Genomic DNA, 27,752 nt, shown 5'->3' on the forward strand with positions numbered 1-27,752 from the left:
CAAGGACAAAAATTTTAAATTTAATCTGGTCCCAGCTTCTTAAACGTAAAGATTTGCTGCTTTCCTTTTTCATTTTTGATAATAAATGACGAGTCTTTGGGTTTTGGATTGTTGGTTGGTCAAAGAAGCAATTTAAAGATTGACATTTTTTTGATTAAGACTATCTGTGAAAATAATGGGCAGATTAATTGCAGCCCTAATGGATGCCTTTTAAGATCCATCACGATCTAAAATCATCAGATCGCCCTTCCCCTCCTTGCATGCACAATATAAAACAGAACATGATTGTATCCTACCTTCATATAACTGCATACTTGTGGCCTACAATGCTGAAATACAAAGCAGCAGGTAGCATTAGGACAGTCCTTGTGGATAAAGAATATTGGCCTGCTTCTAACTTTGACTCCCCCATGTTGATGGAGTCATTTTCATTTTTACACCTCTGTGTGTGGTGATCCCAGTGTACATTTAAACCAGGATCACCCACCTCACACGGTAACATCCAGTATATCTGGTCTCCTGTAAATCTGATGCAAGTGTTCAGAAGGCTAGAACTTCAGCCCCCTCAGATGTGCCTCAGATGTGCCAAATGCTATAGCCGAGCTCAGCCTCTCACTTCCTGCAGGCCTGGGGAGGACATGACACTCGGCTCGAAAGGCATCTAGTGGAAAAAAAGGCAATCTCCTTTCTTTTTAATGTAAAAAGCTGCGGCTTTGTTGTGCTTTCCGCGGATATCAAGGCCTTTCCACTCCCTCACTACCCGATCTCCCCCCTCAACCCCACCCCCTACTGGCCTCCCACGGGTGTCTCCCCCCTTAACCTGCTCTCTCATCCTCCCATTCACCCGTGGTTTGAAGTCTTCCTACCACCGGTGTGCCAGCTTGAGACCTCATTCCTGCTCCCTTCCAGACAGGGCCGGAGTCGACCTCGGTAACCCAGCCATTTCATCCAGGAAGACAACTTATCAAACGGGCATTCCCAAAGGTGTTTATGTGAGATGTTGCTATGTTGGCTCGGCTGACAGCTTCATTGCGATAATAGAGGGGACAGTGGGGGTCTTAAAGGTGCTGGGTCGTGGCAAAATGGGCATTGCAGCAGCTAAAGGGGATGCCAGTCTGACCATAAGAAGAGTGTGGACAATTGAAAATCCTATTTGATGACTTGTTCATGTCATGGGAAGCATGGTGGCGTGGCTCTTAGCAGTGGCTTTGATCAGGCAAAGAAGAGGCCCAACATAAGCTTAATTTAATGAAATCTATCGGGTAAACAGAGCCACCATCTTCAAAGGGCCACGTTTGGTCCGTCCCAGTAGGGACTGCGGGGGTCTGCGTCTGCTGCGTCTGTCTCAAAACCCAATCCATTTTTCCAATCCAACTCAAATTATTTACCATGCTAATTGTAAATGTGCAATCATACCTCTGATATGAGCATGGTGAGATTGTCATAAGCTGTCATAAAGCAACATCGGCTCAGAGATTTCGAGGTTATTTTGAAACTCATGGTGGTGTCTTCTCTGCTGTCAGTGTGTATTTTTAATATCAAAGCCATTCCTTTCTCGCCCTTTTCAAAGCTGTTCCGTGTTGTGTTGTTAGGTCTGTTCTTGCATATGTTTAGTAAATGGGAAATATTTTTAGTCGAACGCAGATCTCAGTGAACCAACAGTTAACAACCTGTATAAATTGATTGTAAACATCATGATCTCATTGGTAAAAAAAAATGAGAAACAGCTAGTTATAAGTGCTTAGTTTAGAGCATTCTGTCTTGGATACTTCTTGAAGTTTATCATTAAATCTGCATCATATTCTTCTATACCTACTTTTTGTAAGTACTTATTACCTCTTGATGGTGTTTCACAGATAATACAGAGTGTGTTGGGATGGATTTTGAGGCATCAGTATGCTGTGGTTGTTGAAATCTTTGTGCAGCAGATGGCGGTATTGCTCTAAGAATTCCCTCCTACTTAAGGTATATGACAAGGACAATATTGGGCACCAATTACTTTGCCTTTCTGATGTGTGAGTGGACTTGTTATGATAAATCCTTCCACTTATTATTAAGCCTGACCTCATCCTTTATGCTTTGTAATAGAGATTGAATATAATGTTACCAAAATGTCCTTGTGGTAAAAGCCCATTTATTACAAAGTTTCTTATAGTAGTCTGGCGTCAAACTTTATATATTTTCGGTCATTTGTCTGCGCCCAGTCATTCTTTTAAAGTTAATTAAGGAAGCCAAACAAAATATGAATGAATATGAATGAATATGAATGCCTCTTTACAAAAGTGGAATGTCTTTTTTACATTTACATTTAATCTGCAACTCTCACTCTTCCTATTAATCATACTGACATTAGGTATTGCTGCAAATCTTTCCGCTCCTTTTTTTGTCTTTTCAATAACAAAAACCCTTCTGGTTCAACTGTAAGAGGCTTTGTGTTCAAGGATCCTTGACTCCAAGGAGTCAACTAACAAGTTTTATTGATGAATACTTCACATTTTTCTGACATTAAGTGGGAATTGGTGCCAGTAGTGGTCAAGGCAGTGTTCTTGACAGTCACTGGGTAAGGATTAATTTCATTAGATCAGTGCCCACTCAGAATAAAAAGCTATTGTTGTCATAACACGCTGTTCACTATTTCATCAAGGACCATGGAGATGTCCTTCATTGCAAAGCATCAGTGTTCCTTTAGAAAAACACATCATTACCTTGTCTTCATATGAGATTGGCAAATATGTTTTCACAATATATAATGCACATTATTAGAAGACGTGAAAAAATACGATGCGGTGGTACGGTCAAATTTTGATTCACCTGAAGTGCAGTACTTAACTTTAAAGAAGCCTATTCAGTAAAGTTGGAAATTATGACTATCATTCCTCACTTTGTTTATTCCATACTGCGATAGTTGAACTCGCCTGCCTTTTCTGATACTGAATCAGGAAGCCAATTGTTGCAGGGATACAACTTACACTTCTTGATTTGTAATTGTCTATTGTGGTAGTGCTTGGCAGTCATGGTCAAGTACGACGTCTGGACTGCCGTTTCCTTTAATAAAAACCTTTAGATGGAATGCCTCCTAGTGTCCGCCCAGGGAGATAATTAATGCATTTCCAAAGAATCAGCCAACCTTGAAATATTGAACAGTTTATTTTCCAGGTATACTGAGGTGAATGGAATGAAAAAGCTGTTGATAATGATTCCACTTTATATTTCTCGTTTAATTTTTTTTAACTCGATATCAATTTCAGAAGTGGTATGACCTTTTGGAGATATCATGAAATTTAGCTTTCAGTTGGGCCAAACCTTGAGTGCTGTGCTCAGTGAAGTGGCGCATTGGACCTCTCAAGAACAACTTGTGAATGATGAGAATTGGTTTGATTTGAATTACGGAAATGCGAACAAGATCAGTAAATGATCAAATCGGATGTGTATCAAATGTGAGCATACTTCAGATGAGGCCAAGGCAAACTTCTGCAACTCATGATTTCTTAAGCTGAACTTGAACTTGAACTCCTTGTTTAGTCCCAAGTATCGTAATAAATAGAGTTGCTGTAGAAGAACTAATGAATGACTCTTGACTTTAAACCATACAGCTCCTGCTACAAGCTTCAGCTGCCAGTAATAATGCTTTCAGAAGTTTTCCATAACCCTCTTCTCCTCATTCCAAACCCCAGAGCAATTTGTTGCCTCTGCATCTGAGGGTCATCCGCTGTCGGTTCATCATTGGCAATGAACTAACATTTTTCCAGGGTTTTTGAAATGCCTATAAAGTATAGACTGTTTTGTCAAAGTAGATGCTCTCCGTTCTAGCTTGAAGTTAAGTGTGGGAACTGTTACTTATTCTCCATTCAAAGCATACTAATACTAAGCCTGTCAAAAAAATAAGTTTTTGCTGGACAATACATTGTCCCAGAAACAATTACGATAAATGTTACTGTCATTTTCCGATCATTTTATGCCACTGATTTATGATGATATAATGGCATAATATTGCAAGAACATCTATTTCAAGAAGAATGGAACTTTAGATTCTCAATATCCAGACATTGGAATTGGAATGTAAACAAAAAGTTTAAATATCCCAAATAGATTGAACATAAAACTAAAATGGCACTTAATAGAACGCATACCTCTGCCAAGGCCTAAGAGTCCCCTTTAATTCAATCAAGCCTTATCCAAAATTGAACTCTAACGCCCTGTATTGCTCTGAAGTTTAAACCTCGCATAAGAACTTAACCATAACGAATAACGTCTAGTAAAAAGCCCTTTCTCACGATGTTAAAGAAAGTAAGTAAAAATTCCTGGATCTGTCACTTTATCTAGATCCGTACCAAAAGTTAATGGGGTCTATTCTGGGCCGAGACCCACCATTCAACAAAACAAGAAAAAAATGTGAATAAACGCTGTACCAGATTCTTATAACTGTTGGGAAAACCCTGCTGGTTATTATGGCATCAAGTTGGATGAAATGACATTCTTATGTAAAGGAACACATGTGTAAACCAACGGACAATATCAAGGTAAGCAAAAAAGCTGCATACGTCTATAAGACGATAAGATATGTAGAGTAAGTCAATAACGTAATTATGGTAATGGGCCTTCTACCATGGTACGTATGTAACCAAGCCAAATGGATGAATGTGAGGATAATTATTCATTCATGTAATGTGAATGTTCATGTGGAATCTTTTAATTGGTGGTCATGGACAATTCAAGGTTGTGCAGACTATCCAACTTCAGCTCATAGTGTCCATAAACTGATTATTAGCAACACAATGAGCAAACCTAAACTGAGAAAGAGTTTGCAAAGTCATTTATCAGAACGTCGGTTCTTCGTCTTAAGAGGCTCTGACACTATAAATGTCATTTTTTAAAACCAGATGCTGATAATTATGTTGAGATTTAGGTCTTGATGGGATATTTTAGGACCACTGTACATCTCACGCGAGAACCAAGTATGTAGTTATTTTAAATTAGCATTGTTGTAATCCATCTTGAAGGGTTCCCGTTGTTTGCCCCCTGTCCTCGTTATGGTGACTCCTGCAAACAGACAACATGAGAGACCAACATTAGTTGGATGTTAGACACTTTAAATCGCCTTAGGTTGCTTTGGCTTACTTGCTCTTAGTAGACACAGAGGAGTAGAGGCAGATTGAGTCTTTTCATGGTTTGTTGCTTAACAACCCATCAATGACACCAAAGTCTAATCACTCATAACCGATTTTAAAAGGAGTCCCTCAATTGACGGGGATTTTTCCTGTGTATATCCTCTGAGCTGAGTGCAGATTTAAGATGTAAACAAATAGATCTGCTTCCCTACTTATGAATTATGTCTTTCATTCGGAAGTTGTTGTGCGCAGTATGTCTTCATCGAGCCCTTTGTGGATTTGTGGCATTGGAGGCTTTTACATGTTGTCTTTTTGGACACGAAGATGGGATTCATTCACGGATTAGCCTTTTGTTGCTCGTGTTGAGACCATTTTTTCCATTGGTTTGATGGTGTAATGGCAGCAGTGGGTCAAACCTGGGTTGAAGGACAGTGTTGCAATAGGGACAAAAGGATGTTTTGTCCAGAAGTGCCATGTTCTCATTTCATATCAGAAAAAAGGCGAGTGAGACCCAACAAGAATTTCGCCATGTGCAATAGTTAGTTAGTTAGTAAGAGTTTTAATTCTTTTTGCTACTTTTTTATTCATAAAAATCTGTGAAAAGAGAAATGTGAAATGTGAGACACTGATATGTAACCAGCAGCGCTGAAAGGTGCTGGTTGTTTTGTTCCTACACAAGGACTATTCATCAGTAAGTAATTGTAATAATAATTTGCTTTCCATGACTTGAATAGCATGACAGTGTTGTCAACCAGATGTTATGGCAGTTAAGCATTAATACATGATTCTACTCCAATTTCCACTGCTACTATAATAGTGTTTTTTCAAGTGAACAATTTACAGTAATTACCTCTACCAAGGAGGTTATGTTTTCAACCATGTCCGGTTGGTTTGTCGGTTTGTCGCCAGGATTAAACAAAAACTACTGAATGGATTTCGACGAAACATGGATCGACGATGGGTCTCGGCTCAAAATAGCCCCATTAACTTTTTGTGTGGAACTTGATAATGGGACAAAATTTCTCACTTTCTTTAACATTGCGAGACCGTTGGTTTTTCTACATTTTTGTCAATTTCATGCATGGATCTTGATGAAAGAATTATGTGTATTCAGGTGGCTGGGATCTATGAGTTGGTACATTTTGATGCAGAACCTAACAGAAATCAGAATCAAGTAGATTCAAATATGTTTTTATTTAATATTGGATTATGCTTGATTGAATGAAAGGGGGGACTGTTAGGGCCTTGCTGAAGGTATGCCATTGTAGTTTGGATTGTTAATAATGGGGATTGAGGCATTCAGGCCTAGATGATTATTGGAGCTGATATTTAGCATTTGTCTGATAATCGGAATTTGTGTTTTTTTTTTGTTGTCCAATTTATGATGAATACATTTCTGATAAGGATATTTAAAGTAACCAGGAGCTAAAGTTATCCAATAAATGAAGTGTATTAAAAAATACAAAGCTTGCCTCCAAAATGCATTGGAGTCGAAGTATAACTTAGCAGACAATGGCAATACCCATGTCAAGTACAAGAAGAACAAAATTGTACTCAAGTACAGTTCTTGAGAAAACTGTACTTGGTTACATTCCATCACTGTTTATCATATATTCGGACAGTAAGATTTTCATTTTTACTGCAAATGTATGTTGCCTCTAGGGTTGCAACGATAAACCAGTTTCAAGGTATACCATAGTAGGAAAATTAACGTTGAGCATACCGTGTACATTTGCTTATCTAAGGTATTGAAATCCATCATGTCAGTGTTATTAAAAATATATAAATGTATTTCTATGTCTTACAGGACATAACATTTTGTGAAAGCATTTGTTCAACCCACAAAAAACCCTCTATTTTCATAATTTTAAGGGTTATTGTAACTGATATCAATAAAAAAATAGTTGTGTAATACCGTATAATATGTCATTGTAAAACAGTGATATTTTCTCAGATGGTAATCGTACTGTGAAAATCTCATACTGTTGAAACCCTTGTCAGTTCCAAATATCTGTCTCCTTGATTACTAATGATATGTGTCGGTATTGGCCCTGAAGAAAACATATTGGTCGATCCCTAGTTAATAAGAAAGGAAAAGAATTATAAAGACAAGAATCAAACCTTGCTGGAACAGCAGCAGGTGTTACCCTTATTTTGACCACACCTGATATTGAAGTTAAAAGAAATACAAGAGCAAAATTATTACGTAGAAATGTGTTTGCCAACCATTTTAGAGATATGATGAAGTGGTAAGATCCCAGGCAGAGAAGTGGGAATAAATTTTGGGGTAATTTGCTTTCCTGTCATCTTTATGAGTTTTACAGTCGTTAACAAGATGAGTTCTTGTCAGTCGTCGACTTGGAGAAACCACACAGCCTATAATTTGTAAGCAGATCACCCTCTACTCCCTCTCTGTCTCTTTATGTTAACACTTGTCTGTATGGATGGGGTATCTGCATTATGCCTGGAGCACAGGTTTTGTTTGGCAGTGTGCAAATTCGGCCGTTATCCTTCCACGCGATCGTTTCCTCTCTCGCTTATCTCTCCTGGCCCCTCCAAAGTCGCCGTACTTCCACACACACATACACACACACACATACACTGACAGTGATCAGTATAGCTTTCAGACGCTTGTCTGGCTGAGTCTGGCATGAAGCGAAGGCCCTCCCAGGTCCCCTCGCTGTCCTCAGGGCTTGTGTGATTGAGTGACTGGAGTGAGTGGGGGCCAAAGATAATAAGGGGGAAAATATAAAGACATGGGGCGATGATATGATAACACCCCCTTCCTCCTCCTTCCCCTCCTCCCTCTCTTTACTCCCCCTTTCCACCTCCCCTTCACTTTTCCTTCTGTTCTTCTTTCTGTCCTACCCCCGATTTCCGTGCACCGAGCCTGTCCCACGCAGTAGTGTAAACCAGAAGTGACATGTGACACCCACTCCCCAGTGATGTGCTGACAAGCGGGTACTAGAATAGGTGACAATGTTTTCTTTTTTTTTTTTTGCCAGACTGGCTTAAGTATGGTGAAGGGATTCATGAAGTATTTATGAAATATATTATGAATCATTGGGTCTGTGTTTTTCCTCTGTATTTTAGGCAGCAGCATTTGCTTTTTAATAAGTAAGCCTCAGAGAAAGGCGAGAGAGAGAGGAAAGGGGTAAATAGTGGAAGAATTCTTTACATTGCATCTTTACTGGCGTTTCTTCATAGTTAAAGCTCTGTGTTTACAAATGTTTTAACCCCGGCTCGTGCCCCCTCAGCACACACATGCAGACACACAATTAAACTTAGTTTCTTCCTCTCATCCTAAGTGTTTCTAATGAGGGAGCGTGCCAGAAAGAAAGGGATCGTGTTTTTTGCTCTCAGCGACCAACAGTTTTGCCTTTTCTCTGCTGTTTTTGAAGCCTGCAGTGGAATCTGGCTGTGGCCTTGATCAGAATTACATTGTGGAAGATGAATTAGGTTTTTTTTTTTTTTTTTTCAATTATCCCAGAGGTTGGCCACCATTAGAGCGTCAGCCTACTCCTGCAGTGAGACTAAACTCTTTAGTTTTGTTCCCCTCATCACCATAGAGCTCTTGTTTGTTCTGCATTGTCAAACTTTTTGTACATTTTTGCCTTTGTACATTTAGAAAATTATCTGTTTCACATAATACATTCTCTGCTTTAAGTGCTTGTATGAAATGGCCAAGAATTCCCAGTAGGAACAAAAAAATCTATCACCTCTTTAAAGAAAACAAACTAATGGCTCATTAAATTATTGTTATTTGTCTAGTTTTTTCCTTTGCAGTGTTCCTTTTATATGTTCTGCTACTTTTTTAAGAATGAAGAGCAGATGAAACTGTCAACTGTCAACTGGTCAATATGCATGTTCTTCTCTATATACTTTTGTTTGTTAAAATCTCCTCAAAAGGGATGTAAGCATGATTTCTCTGCAGCTTTCAGTTGCTGTTTCTCATAATTTTTGAACTACTGTCGTAAATTCCAGTACAAAACCTGCAGACTCCCAGGAAACTAGTAAGCGTATTGGGAAGTTCAGGAGGGCACATGTTGGAAGGGCTTTGGAGGGGGGCCTTACTGGCCTCATCAGCATTTGAATGTGCTCTGGCTAGTGAAATAACAAAGTATACATAAATATATAGAGATAATGATCTGGCTAAGTCCCTATATGTGCTGCTGTATTCTTATGCTAATGAGTGGGCTATTCAGCGCCAACAATGGTCACATTACAAGAAAAGGCAAAGCACTGAAGGAGATAGTCTTCTGTGCATGTCCACTGACGGACGCGCACATGCACATGCTCAGCAGGCCCGACTCCTCTCCCTTTGTGTCTAGGTTTTTTTTTTTTTTTATTACATTTTTCAATTTTAGATAACACTCCAAGAATAGACATCAAACAAAAAATGAATCATAAATCGAGGTCAGGAGTGAACCTCTTTCCAAAGCAGAGAAAGGGTTAAAAGTGAAGGTATTTCTTTCTTTAAAAAAGATGGGAAGACTGATAGGAGAGGAGCTCTTCTCAGCAGAGGGTTCAGTGAACCATATGTAGGTAGCCACAGGCTAATGGGCCGGTTGGTCCCTGGCTTGCCAGGTATCCTGCAATGCACATCTCCTAACACCCCCCCTCTCCTCCTCCTCCTCCACACACACACTTTTTCTCTCCTCGTCATCCTCCGACACCCACCTCTCCCACCCCTCCCACCTTCACTCTGTGAAAATCCCTCCTCCACTTTCCTCTAATCTCACCTTTTTCTCTGGTGCTGACCCGGGGAGGCCCACTTTATTCCCCACTGCACGCCAGAAGCCAGCGTTGTGATCGGAGCCCGAGCCCCTGCGCCGGTTCCCCCTCTCCTCTCCTCTCTCCTTGCCCTGGCTGCCCGCCTCCCCGACGGCTCTGCTCTATTGATTTACTCCTCCAACCAATGCTGTCTGTCTCTGTTTTGCACCACCAGCACCTAGGTCCCTCATCTCTATAACCCTCCCTCTTTCCCCGTTTTCTCTCTTTCCTTCTCTTGCTCTCTTCTTTCTTTCTGTCTTTCTTTTCATACTTTCTTTCTGTCTCTCCTCCTGTCCCCTCCTACACAACCAAGGGCTAGGGGAGAAAAACCTGACAGAACTCGAGAGACGGAGGGAAAGAGAGATGGAAGGATGGGGGTGTGGGAGGGGAAACGGGGCCTTTGATTTTTCATTAGAAGCGCCTCCATATTTTAATATTGGGTTTAATCGGGCCCTCATGCCTTAAAGAAATAACCATTGAGAGATGATCCCTCGGCCTTCAAAAAGTATATGGCGCTTCTTCAATCAAAGCCCTCCTCGAATTTGCTCTTTTGTTTGGAGTTCACTTGCAATCCCCCCCCTTCCTCTCTTCTCTTGCCGCCTCTCGGCCTCTCGCTTTGTGGGTACAGTCGTTAGGCTTATTGACTGATCTCGGCTGTACTTAGCAATAGAAATGACTTTGACAGGGAAATACACCACCGGTATCACAGAGGTACAAGCATGAAAGGCCCCTATCAGAATAATATACTCTTTCACCAGCAAAGGGCTAGGTATTTCCCCCCCAGAGATAAAATCCTGTTTACTCGTGGTCTAATAAGAAAACTGATGGATTCAGTGATAGAATATAAAAATAGGATTAAGGATTTAATTGTTTTTTATTGAATTAAGCTAATAAAGAGAAGTTTTATCACAGTTGTCTCTCTTTTTTTAAAAGATATTTTTGAAGCTGATACTCGCTGTCACCCTTAGAAAACTCTCGTCACCTTGTACCTGTTTGGATATGTCGCAGGCTCATTTATTACCATGCCTCGGTTGATCATTCACCTTTTTTATTTGTGTTTTTTTTCGACAAGCGCTTCTCTGAGACTCCTTCAGGTTTTTCATGGAAGAAGAACACAATGCCGCGTGCGTAGAAGCCGCCAAAGCACCAACCTGTGAGCTAATGAGAGGCCCCATGCTGTTATCTAAGGCTCCGGCTTCTCTACCACTGCTGCACTTCTATTAGGGGAGAGAACACACACCGGGCTGCCGTTCACATATGTCGCGAGCTTACGCTCTCTAAAGGAGGTTTTCCCCGGGAATGCAAAGGCTCGTAGAAGCCTGCTTTGCTCATACAGTAGCCTGCGTATGCACTCGCACAAAACACACACACACACACAAACACACACACACAGTCAGAAGTGGAGGATCCGATGGCACCAAAGACCACAGTGAAACAAAGGCACAAATGACACCCTCCTGTGACAATCCCAATTGTAGCTACTTGCCTTCGTCTGATAATATATCAAATGCATTAAAAAAGAGCACTTACTTAATTGAACAACCTCTCCAGATTTGTTTGTGTTAAAGCAGAGTTGAAGACAACAATTTGCGTGTGTGTGTTTTCCTTTGTGCCGGGTGTGCGTGTTAACCCCCTGCCAAGCAGAGATGCATTATTTAAGATGCTGTTGTGATACTTGTGCCTGCTTAAAGGTCTCTGCTTCCTTTTAACGCCATGCCGCATCAGTCCACCTCTGCCCCCACTTGTGGGGCGAGGAGACCAGAGTGGGACCTGCTGGCACTGGTCCACACATCACCTGGGAAAATATCACAGCAGGGGGAGGAAAGGAAGTGATATAACCTTTGAGTTTAGTGCACATTCTTGAGAACATAGAGATGTTTTTTACACCACTTCATTGTCATGTCATTGCAATTTCTACAAGATGTTAAACGATATTACACTCATAAAAACAAATGTTTAATAGTGAATTTGTGTGCATTTTGTGCTCACCTGAAAGTTATTTTTAAAATGGCCTTTTTCTATTTATTGATTAGTTGTCATTTGTTACATTAATTGCTAACTATTTTGATAATTGATTGCTCTGTTTGAGTAATTTTGTTTAAAGAAAAAAGTCAAAATTCTTTGATTTATGCTTCTTACATGTAAATATTCTCTTAAATCTTTTTTTGCACTTTGACAGTAAATTAAATATCTTTTGGTTGGGGACGTGATCTTGGGCTGTGGGAAGCACTAACCACAATTTTTCACTTTTCTCAGACGTTTGAATCGAGACAATTAATCGAGAAAATAATTGACACTGGAAATCATCGTCAGTTGCGGCCCTGGGGGTTTTGATGGAGCAACTCTGACGGTTGGGAAAATTAGAGGTTTTAAATGGCAGTTTCAGACAACCACATGGAGCTGGACATAAGTGTTATTAGATCTAAATTTGGAAATGCCCCGCCACTTTCCTACTGGTGAAAAAGCCTGTAATGGAACATAGTGTTTTAAATTGAATATGCTTAATTACTCTTCATGCTATGCCACCAGCCGTGTGCGCAGGGGCGAGAAGGAAAAGCTTGGGAAAGTGGAAGAAAAAGCATGTGCAAAGGAACTTCAGGGCCCCTCATTACACTCTGCCCCTGGGTATTTTTACGCCTTTTATTTCCCATATAATGAACTGTTTACATTTTTCAGCTTTCCAGGCGCCACAATAATTTGCGCTTGTCCTCGTGTCACTCGTTGTGCTGGGCAAAAAGCGAGGGGGAGAGTTGCAAGGGAGTGAAATATGTATAGAAATCTCAGTTTATTTGATTTTAATTATGGTGATTTTATTTTGTAGATTGGCAACTTTTCTTTTACATTACAAAGACCGTTATTGTGACTGCTTGAAATTAGGAAAGGTCACTGTTTTGCAATTATTGATACACTCTCTGTAAACAGATGTTTTTAAGATTTACTTTCTTCTCTCTGGACTGTGGAGGAACTCAAAAATCATCATGTTAATTTAGAAAATATATACACATGCATGCACATATACTAGAAAGAAAATGCACACAAAGGGAAGATCCATATATTTGCTATAATTAAATAAATATAATTTGCTGCTCAGAGGATTATGCCAAACTGATTAGCATATCTGATATGAATTGTTATGCATGCATATGTAATTACATTTTGATGGGTAAAGAAGAATAGTTTTTTTTCTTCTTCTGCTATCCATGTCAACAGAGGTAAAACGTGTGTTTTTGACAGGACACCAGCACCTCCATCGCTGCATTTGACGGGATGTGTGGAGTTTTAAAGGCAGGCCACTTTGCATAAAGTTAAGATGTACCTTTGTACTTCTCCTGTGTGCTTCCGGGAATAGAAGCAAATTCTCACCCAAGATTAAAAAAGTGACAAAAGACAGACCTTTCAAAAGGATTAAAAAAAGCTCCTTTTTTCTTTTCTGAGCAATAAGGTATCTTCTGAAAGCGCTCATTCTTTTTTAGATTACAAAGCCTGATTAGTTGGTTTCGTCTTAAGATGCGGAGGAGCTCAGTCTTTACATACTGTAAGTGAAAAGAGAGAGTTTCAGTGCATTTTCTTTATAGAATAGAAGATTTTACAGGAACAGGTATCTTATATCTGCTTTTCTGACCTCAAGAGTGATCCTGTTGTCACTTAGGATTTTTTTTCTGAACACCCTAACTTATAATCAAAATCTGCCACTGTATTAAGCAGTCAATATTGCGCAGCTGTTTATGTTTCACATCAAATGGGAAGACAGTAATCACTCAGGAATCTGTTGTTTTCCAGAGGGGGAATCCAAAAACCGGAGTGTATACTGTAGGTACAGGGGAAGTAGCGGCAACACTTTCATTTCAATGACATTTTCCATTCTTTATACTTTCTTTGTTATCTACACTGTTCTCATTGCAGAAACACTTCGTACATTCATCTGTAACAGACAGCTATTTAGAAATACCAAAAAAAAAAAAAACCCCTGCATATGGTTTGAAGGCGACGTAAGCCTTAACATTCAAATCAATGCTTCTCCCAGGCTTCCTCGTCTCAATTACTGGTGAAGTCGTCTTTCCCCCTAAGTTGCACTGCAGCTCTTTAAGATGAAACTCGACTTAAATGGAATATGTGGGTGTTTTCCTGGCAACAAATATGTGTGAGTGTGTGTGCCTTGTGTACAAGTGTACATGCTGTCTTCAAATTGATGCTTATTGTCTTTCTGGTTTTACTCAAATCTGATATTTCTTTTTATGTCCCGACAGCACAACAGTGACCACTTACTTAACCCTGCACAGAAGTTGTGGCTTAAAAAATCCACTAACATTAGAACTAAAATGAAAAATAAGCATTAGCATGAATTAAATGTTTAGATTATACAGTTTTAGTGCAATAACACTTGATTACTTAATATTTTAATATAAATTTTTCTGAAAACGAACGACTGGTTTCAGAAGGTATGATTGTATTATATTTGTATGTTTATGTCACTTATATTTGCCATGGAGCGCCTTATCTATTTTGATTTTAATCAAAAGAGGATTACACACATACATGACATTTTAACCAGCCTTTCTAGATATTAGGAAATTTGCTGTCAGATAATTGAGCGTTGCAACAATTATCACAAACTTAAAAGTTAATAATTGAGCTGACTGTTGTCTGGCACAATCACAAAACAATTGCAAAAACATCTTGAACAGCACATTTTGACACAGTGCTCCTGTGTGTGGGAGTGGGGGGGGGGTTGTGTTTTATTTGACTCAGTGTTGCCGATCTTCTCTTTTCCCCACAGTAGGCGTTCTGTGGTTAGCTAAGGTCCCCGCGGTTGAGTATTGTTTGGGTGCGCTCTTTATCTAATGGGTTTTGTGGTCCGGGTCAATCAGGCCCTCCGTCTAGTCGGTAATTACTCCAGAGAACTGTGGCCCTCACCATCACGATAATAACAACCAAATCACATCAGCCATGACTTTCCACTCAGTGCTCCAGATTATGAGGAGAGACAAAAAAAAAAAAAACATCAACTTGCTCGATTGTGATTGGTTGCAAAGTTATTTCAATCAAGGAACTTGATATCATCACTCTTGAGGTTAGAATTGGCTTTTTCAAGTTTGATTTGTGCTCCTCTCATGGAAGGTAGCATCAAAGTACTTGCAATAGCTTCTTCAAACTTTACCTGATAACGGAAAGATATTGGGAAAAGGATACTGTATTTGAGGAAAAAAAAAAACTGTCCCCAACAGGTAATTGGTGTTCCTCCACTGATTCTCTTACTTTGTTTTATTTATTCAGAGCGGAGAACTAAGTAAATATAGAAAATAGAAAGAATTTTGTGTTGAGAAAAAGTGATATTTTCATTCCTATGCTGGTGTTTGTCTTTGATTTTGCCCACCTCCTGCAGCCCACCTAGAAACCCTGTCAAGGCAGGGAGAGAAAGCGAAGGAGGCTTAGTAAACACTTTCTGTGTCTGCTGCTGGTGTGTATTTAGTTTAGAGGGCATGCCAAGAGGCTGTTTTTCCATGGGTCGGGCGTCTGTAAACAAGCGGTACAACGGCAGCCTACTCTTCGACAATCGGAGGTGGCACACTCTGAAGTGTGTATGAAATGTTTTTTTGGACATGGCATTCCCTCTTATTCTAGCCTGTGTGGAGACAGAGAAAGAGAGAGAGTGTGAGAGAGTGTGTGCGTATGTTTATATGTGTGTGTGTGTGTGTGTGTGTGTGTGTGTGTGTGTATGTGTGTGTGTGAGAGAGAGAGAGAGAGAGAGAGAGAGGCAACCCCAAATCCGATGGGCCGCCAATGGGTGATGAATTATTCCCTGTCTGAGTCTCAGCATTGGTGTTATCACAGAGCCTGCCACTGCACTGGGATGACAGCGGTGACAGCCCCCAGAAAAGATTTAGCGCTGACAAGTGATACTTCCTCATAATACATCTCCCTGGCCCTCTCCCCTGTCCCCCTGTTCCACAGCCTCTCCATGCACACAAGAGGAGGTTTTTTATCCCTCAACTTATATTTGTTTAAGTGGGCAAGGTGGAGGGGGGGCTCTCTGCCACCACTTCTGTGGCACAAGTGCACTAGGTACAGTAGATCACCTTGGAAGGGAGTCCTGGGCACAAACCCAGACATGCTTGTTTTCAGTACATGTGTTTTAGAGGCACACACTCACAGAGACACGCTCACACACATACAGACGCATACGACCAAGCTGCATGTGTATGACTTGTCACCGAGTTCCATTAGGGGGCTCTCGTGCTTAAGGAATGCCTGTTGTGTTTTTGCATCAACAACAGTACTAATCCATATTTCCCCACTTGTTTTTCTCTTTTTGCTCTCCTCTGTTTCTCCCTTCTCTTCTTCTTTTTGTCCTTCTTCCTCATCCTCCCCCCCCTGCAGAAAAGGTCACGTATTGCCTACAGTGATGAGGTGCGCAACGAGCTCCTGGGGGATGACGCCAGCTCCTCAGAGAACCAGGTGAGGTGCTAATCAGGGGCCCGAACGACACCAGTGTGGGTGGCTGACCGGCCCCTAGGGTGAGGAGGTGGGCCCCTCATAGGGGCCATCGAGAGCTGAAACCACAGTATTGTCACCAAGTCATGCGGAAGGAACACTGTTTAATGCAAAGCTGGGCTGCCAGTGAGTGGGCTCGGGGCATGGGACCAGTGTCTGGCTAAAGCCAGATTGTGACCCACGCGCACACACACCAAAACACAAACACACAATTCAACACACATTTCAATTCAAAATCCCGGCCTCCCCACTCCAACCGTCAGACAGCTGTTCTCCAGCCGGGTGTGGACTTAGGCCAATAATAGATCCTCCATCCTCCGTCAAGGTCCACACACATACACAGACATACATGCACACGCAGACGTGCTAAATCTTGTTCTCTGGTCTTTCTTTAAACTCCCAGGGTGGTGAACCTTCACAATGCAGATGCTCAAAATTAATAAATATAAGAACGCAGGTTCTCATATAGTTGACGCCTGATATGAAAAAAGAATCACTTCAGTGTTTTTGCTCAATACTTCATAGAAATGGTCCTTTAGCCCCTAAATATTTGTAGTTATTGTTAAGTATCAGCCCTAAATAAAAAATCTCAAATTCTGTTTGGACTTCTTAATGGTTTTGATCTATTATCTATCAACATATTCACAATTGGTTGATTGTTTGTTAAAAGACGATGACTGACACTTTGTTTGAATATCAGCTCAGCCTGTTGAATTCCAGGGATATAAACAACAGATAAACCACATTAACAATTTTCATTCATTGTCAGCGATGTCTACAAAAGATCCATTCACAGCAGTTATGAAAGTGGCAATGAAGAAGAAAAACAATTATCTTGAATTGTGATCTTAATTGGCCAAAATATGCCACGTTATTTTAAACTTAAGCTGTTTTGAATAAATGTAGATCTGCATCAAAACAGTGATACATCAACGGATTCAGCAAACGTTTTAACATTTAAGACGCACTTACCTATTGCTCACCTGCACAGCTGCCACTCATACGCAGCCACTCTCAACTATGACCAAACGTCTTTTGACTAATTATATATTGCCTTTAGAATCGGCTGTCAACTTGGTGGGGTTACTGTGTCTCAAGGCGCACACCATCACACACACGCACATGCAAATAAATACTTTGCATTTGCAAACGTGCACACTCAAAAAAAAAGAAAAAAGACAAAGATGAATGCTTGAATGCATATTTGCACATTTAGTCCCACAGTGCTTTATGTGAGTATATTTAGATGATTCCCAGCTAAGCAAAGCTAAATAAAGTTGTCTGTTTTTTTTTTTTTGAACATTTCCCTATTACCATTTCAATGATGACCCATGAACTGCACATCTTAGAAACATATGTATCACGAGCAACGATGTGTAATTGAAATGCATATTCCCGGCAAATTAGTGAGACACAAAAGTGACTCTGACATTTTATGCACAAGTTAGAAGGAGATTTGCTGTCAGAAATGTCATGTTTGAGACACTGATGAGTTCTATCAGAACCCTGTCAAGGAAAAGCTGAAAAATAGTATCACACTCCTTTTCAAATGTTATTTCCCTGTCATTAATAATTAATCTTAAAATATTTAAAGGTAATGTTTACAAATCTAGAATTTACGCAACTCAAAGAAAATTGTTGGTAAATAAACTGCATCAGTATAGAATTTATATTGTGGAATGATGTTAAACATTTATATTCTAAATTTTAGAAATTGCTGTTTTATTTCTGTAATTATTGTATATTGTATTATTATTCTTGCCACTATTTTTTTCTTTAAATCAAATTTCTTTTATATTGTTTTATGTTAAATAATGGTATCACTAAATGAAAAACAGTAAAGCATTGTGCCATTGTAACCCATCATGTCAGGAAAAATAGAGGTAGCAGAATGTGACATCTGTGAGCACTATCTACAGCTTTATTCTTAATTCTCAGTTCACATCAACAAAATAATCTAAATTATCATTTGTTAAATAATATTAAATACATCAAAAATGGTATTGTGTTAAGATGTGTAAATTATAATTACTTTAAAACATATTTAGCTTTGGGAATTTAGGCCAAACGTGATGCATTTAAAAAAGAATCTGAGCTATAGAAAGTGACATTTGACTTTTTTCTACTGGTCTTCATTTTATTTCATTCTTCTAAATTCTATTTTGCAAGAAAAGATAGTCAGGACTCAAAACTTTAATGTGTCAAAAACATACACTATAAATTAATTAATTGTGTAAAAACACATTATTAATTAGCAATATTACTGTCTGAAGTCTAACTTTAAAAATGTTAATTATACAGTATATATAAAACATACACAAAGCCTTCGAAAGAGTTCATTCTGGGGGCATAAGCAAAGTAAATAGATGATATACATTTTCCCTTTTTCTCCCAGGTGCCGCATTTACCTCATTTTCATTTTAAAACTTGTGGAGATAATACTTGTCTTGGTCTTGCTGTGAGTGGAGTACTCGGAACTTCAGGGTTTTTTTTTATCTAACGAGACGGCGGTGATAGGAGAGGGGAAAAGATGGTGGGGGCCGGGGCAAGTCGGTCAATTTAATTCCTGACGATCTGAAAGAGGTCAGGATCATTTCATATAGCCCTGGCTGAGCAGATCATTACCAGTCACAAATCTGTTGGTTACATGGCAAGGATTTATAGCTAAGTAAATAGGGAACCGTCATAAGTTCTGAAAATGGCGTGTTGGCCCTGCGATAATGGCTAAAGGACGATTTAATAGAGTTCGGCATTTATTCGTTATCTGTATGCGGACAGAGACTGAATTGGCACTATCGCTCGTTTTTTTTAATAATGTGGTAGGCTACTATTGCACATTTTTTTCTTTCTGTTTCCTCTGCATGCAACGCACGCACACACAGACACACACAGGCGCCACACACAAAGCAGCACATGCACACACATTTTTCACACACGAACACTATACGGAATAGTTTCGATTTCAGTCACAGCAGAAGGCTTGGCCACAAGAGATTGTGCTGGTTTGAGCCGGCATGGACCAGATTTTACAGGCTACAAAGGAAGCAGATTACCACTTGTATCGAATTCCGTATTGGATAAAAAAAAAAAAATCTTTTGTTTGAAAAAAAAAAATTGCTGATTATCATAACAGAAAAATTGCAGCAGTGCAATTTTGAATACTGGCTGGCATCACAAAAACACAAGGAAAGGCGCTCATGCAGGAGTAATTATAACATTTACAATGTTCTGTATTTACTGCTCTATATCTCTTGAGCAACGCGAGCATCGCTGGCTGTACTAAAGAATGGATGCCAAAGAAAAATAAAGCTAAACAGGAAGAAACACAGCTCAACATGGCCCTCGTATAGTTTTAACAAATCCACCACGAGGACTTGCAATCAGTCAGGCGGCACAAATGAGCTAGAACAAGTTTTGTTTGGTACCCATTGACTGATGGCAGAGCCGGGGTGAGGGATCGCAGGATCTGCTGGGTGTTTTTCAAGCCCCGAATAACCACATCCACAGTGTCGTTTTAAACTTTGGCCTCTTCAATAATGCATTCTTAGTGGGGAGTTGCTGCTTAAGTTAGAAGAGACAGTTTCCACTCTTAAGTGCGTCTTGTTACTGCCGACATTTTCGAGGAAAAGAAAGCCCTTTAGAAAAACATGCAATTATACTTGTTTACCTCCCACATCGCAGATATTGACAATATTTTTATATTTGCAATATATTTCAGTGAACTGTTTGGTGGAAAAAACAAAAAAAATGATGCTGGAACTATTTTAGAGGTGCTTCTAAAATTACAAGTGGAAATGCTGTGACAAAGGCAAGATTGTAATGTGTGAAGCGCCTGATATTTTTGATTGTTTTATATAGTATAGACTCCTCCTGAATTTATTTTTATATGACAAATTTCTAGTGGTGCAATATAAATAGAGGAGACAAGTGTATATTGTACAATGTTGTTTTTTTGCTGTTTAGGATTTCAGTTCAAATGTTAAATATGAGTTCTTTGATTTATTCTGTTCATAAAAGCTGGTAGCAGGAGCTGGTGCTTCATTTTCTTCTCTTTGTCACTTGTTTTGAATTACTTGAAAACAAAGATGCCGTTTTCTAACCCTGTAACCTTAAAGTTAGGAATCAAGTTTGCAGTTCAAGATCTAAGAACTCTCTCTCTTTTTAAATGATACAAAATTATTCCAGACTCCCAAAATTCAAAATAAACAGCACAAGCAATACTGGCCCTGAGCCTCCCTTTAGATCTGCTAACCTTTAATGTTGGCCAAGAAATGTGGATTTAAAAAAAAACAAATCACCTCTAAAAGGCTCGCGAATCAAGAAATTTGTCCTTCCCCTTTTCTTCCAAACGTGTTGCATTCCCACGATAAGCCCCAGCCTTCTCTTTCCTTCTCCACAGCCCTCACTTAAGAGCAGGCGAGGGAAGCAACCTTTTTAATTGTGATTAGGCATAATTAATGGCAAATGGGATTGTTGCCCTCCCTCAAACGTCTGATTCATTATCAGAGATGCAAGGTTTTCCAGGACAGGGAATAGGACTAGCATTTCTTATTTACTTCACTTTAAATTTGCTATTCTCTTTCATCAAAAATGTATAGCTATGCTAAGATTCATTTTTCATGATCCGTGGCTGTCCCAATAATAAGCTGCACTGCATGTATGTACAGTGGTAGCCTCACATGGCTTTTCAGACATAATCTAAACAGCATGCACCTTTACTGAGATGCAAAACCGGTAAGCTACATGAAATATTGACAGCATATCAGCATTGATAAAGTGTGGTACAAATGGAGTGGCTCAGCATTTCTCCAGCTCGGTTCCAAAGGGCACATATTTCTTTTTATCCATTTCCAGAGAATTCAGCAAAATGACAGATACAAACTATTTTTCCTCAACATTTAAAACTGTAACTGTGCAGACTATATTTTACACCCTCCTTTCTCTTGCTATATCAGCTTTTGTGATCTGACTTCCTTGATAATGTTAGTTGATATTGCAAGTCGAGCGATCCATTCCCTCTCTTTGTTTAATGTGACAGCGCCAGGACTTGATCTTTGTTTGTTCAAAAAAGTCAGCCCGAGCAGCGTGTTTTAGCTCCGTTTAATGTGTTTGTCTTGTGATTTCCAAATGCTAAACATGCAAACGGATAAATCGTCAAGGTTAATTCCGCACCCAGCCACATGACTGATCTTCTTCCTGCCATGTTTGTACTGCTTTTTTTAATCTCTCCCTCACTCTCTCCATCTTCCTCTCTTCTCTCCGTTGCTCTCATGATGCAGTTGATAAAGTTACGTGAAGAGGTAAGTGCTTCTCTGCTCTAACAATTTAAATTCCGCTTTCCCACTGAAATTTCAATTTGCCCTCCTCTCTCCTGTAGAAAATTAAAATCATCTCATTTGGATACTTTTTTTCGGCATGTCTGATTGAACAGCTGACAGGCCAAGCTAAAGATAATGAATTAACTGAAGGCCAGTTTCCCCTGCCTTAAATATCAGAAAGTGAAGATAAGATATAATTCCTGATATCCCTTTTTGAAGACAAATATTGGGGAATGAAGGCTTAGAGTAGCTTCAGTTATTGGGCCCAACACAGTTTCTTCAACTTCTTAGTTTTAAGAGGGAACTGCTGCTTGTTACTATCCCTTAATTTTCATGAATGGAGTCATATTAGTTGTCCTCTGCCTTTTGTAATAAATTGGATTGAGGTTATTGTCGGTGTGATGATGTAGACTGTAGGGTAGTCTTTTTATTTGTCACTGCATGAACATCACCACCTTTCACCATTCATGACATTTTCATGCATTTCATTGTTCGTGTTAAAAGGTCAACGGTTAAAGTTTCATTTATTAGTCATTTGCAACACCAGGGTTGTAGAATTAAATTAGAGTCCCTTTGTGCTACATAACTAGAAAAAGAAAAAGAAAACTTTTTCATATAATGGAGTACTGAAGATGAATTGAGGAGTCTCACAGCCTGTAAAAAAAAGCCTGTAGTCTGGTGGTATGGCAGCGGATACTTCTGTATCTTTTGCCAGGTGGCGGCAGGGTGAACAGACTGTGGCTGTGGTGGCAGTTGTCTTTTTGTATCCTTTCTGCGATGGAAGGTACCGTGCGCTGTATGCAATGTAATGAAACTGCTTAAGTGTCAACTCAAGTGTGATTTGTGGTGTGCAAATGAAAATGTAAATCAGTTTAAACAAACAAAAATGTCAAGAAACCTATCACATCTACATAAACATGTATGAAACTTTCATTTACTGTGTGATGCTGGCTGGCAGATCAAGTTGGGATGCTGTGGTTCTTCTCACTTTGTATGATGCTGGCTTCAAATTCATAATCAGTATGTGTTTACAAAAAACAATAGTTTATCAGTTTGAACATTAAATATATTGTCTTTGTACTGTATTCCAGTTGCATATATTTTTAAAAGGATTTTGCAAATCATTGCATTCTGTTTTCATGTATGTTCTACACAGCATCCCAATTTGTTAAGAATCAGGGTTGTATAAACACACACCCTTAAATAGTATTTGGATTTAGCAGATAAAGTTAGCCACAGTACAGCCAGCAAGAGTCACAGTTAGCGTTTTGCTTAGCTGACTACCAAACTAGGAATACTGTCCTAAGGTTTGTGAATTAATGATGGTGACGTAAGAAGCTATTTGGCATTAATAATCATTTTAATATTCATATAGCTTTTCATGAAAAAAAGTTTTCTGTGTCCAGCTCCATTAGCAACAGTTGGCATTACTGTCTTCACTACTGTCCTCACTCTGTGAGGTGGTAAACGAAAGGCACCGATCCCCCTCAACTTTTGTTGTATTATCTATATGAGCTTTAATTATAATATAGACATTCAGCTAATTGAGCTTCTCCACTCATAATTAAATACAAATGGACTTTTTGTAAATTGAATTCATCTTTCAATTTAAAATAAATAAATAATTGAAGCAAATATAATATTGTACTGCCATGGCAACCCAAACCCAATCGATTTATCAAGTATCTTTTAAGACTCACACCACTACTCCAGACATAATTTAGATTTTGTAGCAAGGGTGAAATCAGAAGTTTAAAAATGTCTGAAATGTTGATTTAATGGTCATAATAGGTCAGTGCTTTTAACTGTTCTTTAACTGTCCAACTGCTGTTTATTTGCTCAAGAAGCATCATATTTTACTGTAATGTCAATTTTCAATATGTTATGTCAATTTTTGATGACAAGTAAATAACAGATGTGCACTTGACAATCACAATGTTAGTAATTAACGCTCAGTAGTTATATTTCAAATGCTCATGACCATCATAATAATAGAGAAAGTGTTTACCTCTAATTGAGGCAGATTGTTTGTTTACTTCTGTAGGTCACATGATATTGCCTGTCGTTTGAAGCAGGACTGAACTTCTACTTAAAGTACAGTGTGTTGTTAAACGTGCCTTTGAGTGAGGTAATGATCAAGAGAAGCAGTGTAATTCAATTCCTATCAAAGCCTCACCATTCACACCTATCCATAATTTAGAGCACAATCCTGGCCCAGATGCCATGTTACCATGCTTTTTTTCTTTTATTTAGCTCTACTTTTGTTTCCCCTTCTTCTTCCCACCATTTTTGTACATGTCTGAGGTTCAGAAGACATCTTGCGTTGCCTCACCTGTCTACCCCTTGGAATGGCCCGATCTGTGTAATCGGGCTTGATTCTGCGCCCTCTTCGCCATTGCACTTCTCCATTGCAGTATTTTACCCTTCTGCTCTTCCTGCATTTGAATCAAAGGCTGGTACAGCTTATACACACTTAAGCCTTGCTTTTAAAAAAAACTATACTTTTTTTCTTCAGCTGGAAAACATGTTTAAATATTTAGCACCCATATTCACAGCTGTTTGACACTTGTAATTCCTCGTCTTACAAGTCCCAAACAAACGGCACAGAAGATCACACAGTCAGTCTGAATCACAGCTGTCATCATTATTCACTTTGACTCTCCCCCACCCTTATTGAAATAATAAGGAAATCATCTGAACTTTGGAAAATGGTGATAGTAACCGCCTGTGTTTGATATTGAAAAAAGGCAGGAGAGCGAAAGAAGAGGGGAGAGATTTCTTTTGAGCTACAGCTGCATTGTTCTGGGGCTCCCTGTTAATAACTTACAACTGAAGAGTGTTTCTTGACGCAAAAAAGCACAACAAAAAAACACCATTTTCATGGTTCCTAAGAAGATCTTTGTTCAAAATGTAGGTGTCAGATGAAAAGGCATACATGCATAGACAGAAATGGTGGTGGTGGTGAGGGGGGGAGAAGAAGGTGCACCGGTGCACTCCGAGATGCACAATATTTATCATATATTGTATTTAAATCCTTTGCTAGAATGCTCCACGAGACAATCAGATATGATTTTGGTGAGATCCTCAGTTTTTCGTAAGTAGATTCATGGCAGATCTGAGCTGCGAGCTAGTTTTTGAGGCTTGAAGAGGTGTTAGAGTTTGAGTGTCTTTGCCTTATTCTGAAGGTTTTATGATGGTTATATCAGAACCACAGGGGTCAAGCCTTGATATGGGACGTTGTAGCACAGTTGGGTGCTGGCAGCCACTTTGCATTTCCTTCGACAAAAATGCTGACGAGTGTCTTGGATTCTGCTGCCGACTAAAACCATAGCTGAACACATGGATGCATTCATATATTTGTGGTTGTTGTGTGGCATTCGTATACTGAAACAAAACTGCTTTTCAGGAAAGATAGACTCGACTCGTTTTTTATATCAACTTCACAGACATAATCTCTCTATCAGCCTCAACTGTGACTACATACTGTAGGATGTTTAGTTTTAATTGTACATGTTCCTTTTCATTATTTTCCATTGTATCATCCTGTGTCCGTGGCTGGATTGTTTCATTATTAGGGCCATCACAGTGTGCCATTACTGGATTCTTAGTGGCTGAACTCTCACCCTTTCCTTCAGGTTCTGTCACCGTCAAACTCGGGGCGCATTATTCTAATGATCACACACACATATACACCGCCACTACTGCCACCACTACCTCCCCCCCAGCGCCACCTCCTCCCACCTCACGCACCCACCCACCCACATTCACCCTCCCCTCCCCTCCCCCCGGCCCTAAAAGAAGACAGAACGAGGGAGAGAAGAGAGAGAGAGAGGGAGAGGAATTCAGGAGGAGAAAGCTTTGAAGTGGCTTTCCATCGCAGTGAGTCTGCCGGCCGTCTCCCCGAGACGTGTCACCTTTGCCGAGAGGGAATAGGAAAATCACGTTTCGAATGGTAATGATAACATACTAATCACTTGAGCTCTTTGAAGAACCCGGGGAGTGCGCTACTCTGTCAGTATCCCTGGCTGCCTCATGCTCCCAGGCACACACAGGCACTGCAGCCATGGTCTAGGTGTATTAGCTTAAGCATTGCATGTCAATACGTCCCCTCTGATCCATAGGGGCTCATTATAGCCCAAGCTTGGTATCCATTTTCTCCCGTGTGCACACTGCCACCATCTCTGCCGGTGCCACCACCACTTCCACACCCATGTAACCCCTCCCCGAAGTCCCCTACCACACCCTTCCCCAAAAACACACCTTGCATCCTGTCCCACTCGTCGCTCTCCTCCTGCCTTCAGCCCGTTTCACCACCCGCCCACCCACCCGTTCTCCCATTCCTCCATCCTCCCCCTGCCCTCCCTTTAACTATTAAAAAGTATCTCTGCAATTTTAAATGACATCTGTCAGCGGCGCGAAGAAAAAGGAAGCGAGGGAAAGAAAAGAGTTCAGAGGGAGTTTTCTCCTCCCTGCTCTTTTCCCATCCCTCTTATTGTCAAACTTTGAAAAGTGTGTCGTTGACTTTTTTTTCTTTTTTCTCCTCCTCGTTTTTTCATTTCCTCTGAGTGATTAGCTGGTACACATTTTGACAGCCTTACCAAAACTAGAGATTTCACTTCTCCCCCTGTCCCCTTCGCTCATGTGATGGGCATAAACCCTTGTCAGAGAGGCGGTTGTCATTCGTCGGGTTGTTTTTGAGTGTCAAATATGTTACATCTGATCAGTTTCTTAACATAGCATATTAGAAAGGCCATCAATAGCAACAACATTCGAGTAAACATTTAAGTCTTCCATGTTTATGCTGTTTATGATCCTGTCTACCGAATGCAGTTTGAATTTAATGAAAGCTGCATCTTAGGACTTGCACATATGCACGTTTGAAGTTTGTATGTTAAATACGTGCTTGAAACTTGCATTGAACACATAGATCAACAATAGAGTTTACCGAGAGTACACAAGCCCTCTGCCCAATGAGACAGACTGTGTGATGGTAAAAGGAAATATTGTAGAAGGTAATAGATAGACAACATATGCAAAACTTGAATTATCATAGGTTGTTTTTTAAAATACACCTTAATGTTTGACGGACAGTTTGTAAAATGATTAGGAAAGTCTTGTTAATTTTTAACCAATCACCAAAATAACAGTTGGTCAATAATTAAAATCTGCTTGAGGTAACCATGATGATGAAATGAAAGTGCATAAAATGAAAGAATTTTGATAGAACGGTTAATTTCCAGGCATTATTTGAAACAAGGAGTGATCAAACGGATGCTTCCATTATTAACCCCCTTGTGATATAGTACACCAGAATCTTTTAATGAGAGACACAGTTTATTAGATCTCAGGAATGATGTAAAAATCATACAGTTTAAGGTTGTAATCACAGAATTTGACTTTAAGCAGACATTTGGGAAACTAGTTTTGTTTTCCTCCGAAAACACAACTAAGTACTAGCATCATTCTTTTAAAGAAAACCTTGCATGACTGTTCAAAACATGGACACAATTTTTGTGAAGTGGAGGGGAAAATCCATCAAAAAATTGGTAAAAATTACTATTAACTAATACTATATATGTAAAGTAGGTATTCTCAGAATGGTTTCCAGTACTCACTGACAAATGGACTCCCTGTAGCAGTTAGGTTTGAAAAAATGATGTTTACACCATGTAGGAAAGCATTTAAGTTATTTTCAAGTGACCTCAACTAACAACATGCATACAATACTCATTATAATTCCTCTCATTCCTGAAAACTCTCTAAAGGTAACATAATGCAAAAAATCCACTTAACTTAGGATGGTAACACATGCATTACATTGAACAATACAAATTGTAAGGTATAGATCAACATGCATTATACGAAATACAAGCTTTTAGATAACTCTAGCATTTGTTCCTCATTATTCATTTTTATCCAGATACAAGAAAGTGATTTAAAAGCTATTAAAATGCGTGGGCCCTTATCTATAGGACTGCATGTATATCTTATATCTGTTAATGTATGGTGCAGTAATTGTAAACATGAACACAATGAAATAAAACCATAATGGTACATGCCT

At 39.5% G+C, this 27,752-nt stretch overlaps 1 protein-coding gene across 4 annotated transcripts in view; it reads left to right on the plus strand.

Annotated features, from left to right (window-relative positions):
• vti1a (vesicle transport through interaction with t-SNAREs 1A) overlaps nt 1-27,752 on the plus strand; it is a 128,317-nt gene that overhangs the window by 10,411 nt on the left and 90,154 nt on the right. For 2 of the 4 annotated variants that reach the window (XM_084342089.1, XM_084342091.1), the window contains exons 4-5: nt 16,260-16,337; nt 21,653-21,673. In XM_084342089.1, coding sequence (XP_084198215.1) covers nt 16,260-16,337; nt 21,653-21,673 — 99 coding nt within the window. The remainder of the gene's footprint in view (nt 1-16,259; nt 16,338-21,652; nt 21,674-27,752) is intronic. The other 2 variants (XM_084342090.1, XM_084342092.1) reach the window with 1 other exon arrangement.

Source organism: Pagrus pagrus (genome assembly GCF_965226575.1).
Source record: "Pagrus pagrus genome assembly, chromosome: 21".
NCBI lineage: Eukaryota > Metazoa > Chordata > Actinopteri > Spariformes > Sparidae > Pagrus > Pagrus pagrus.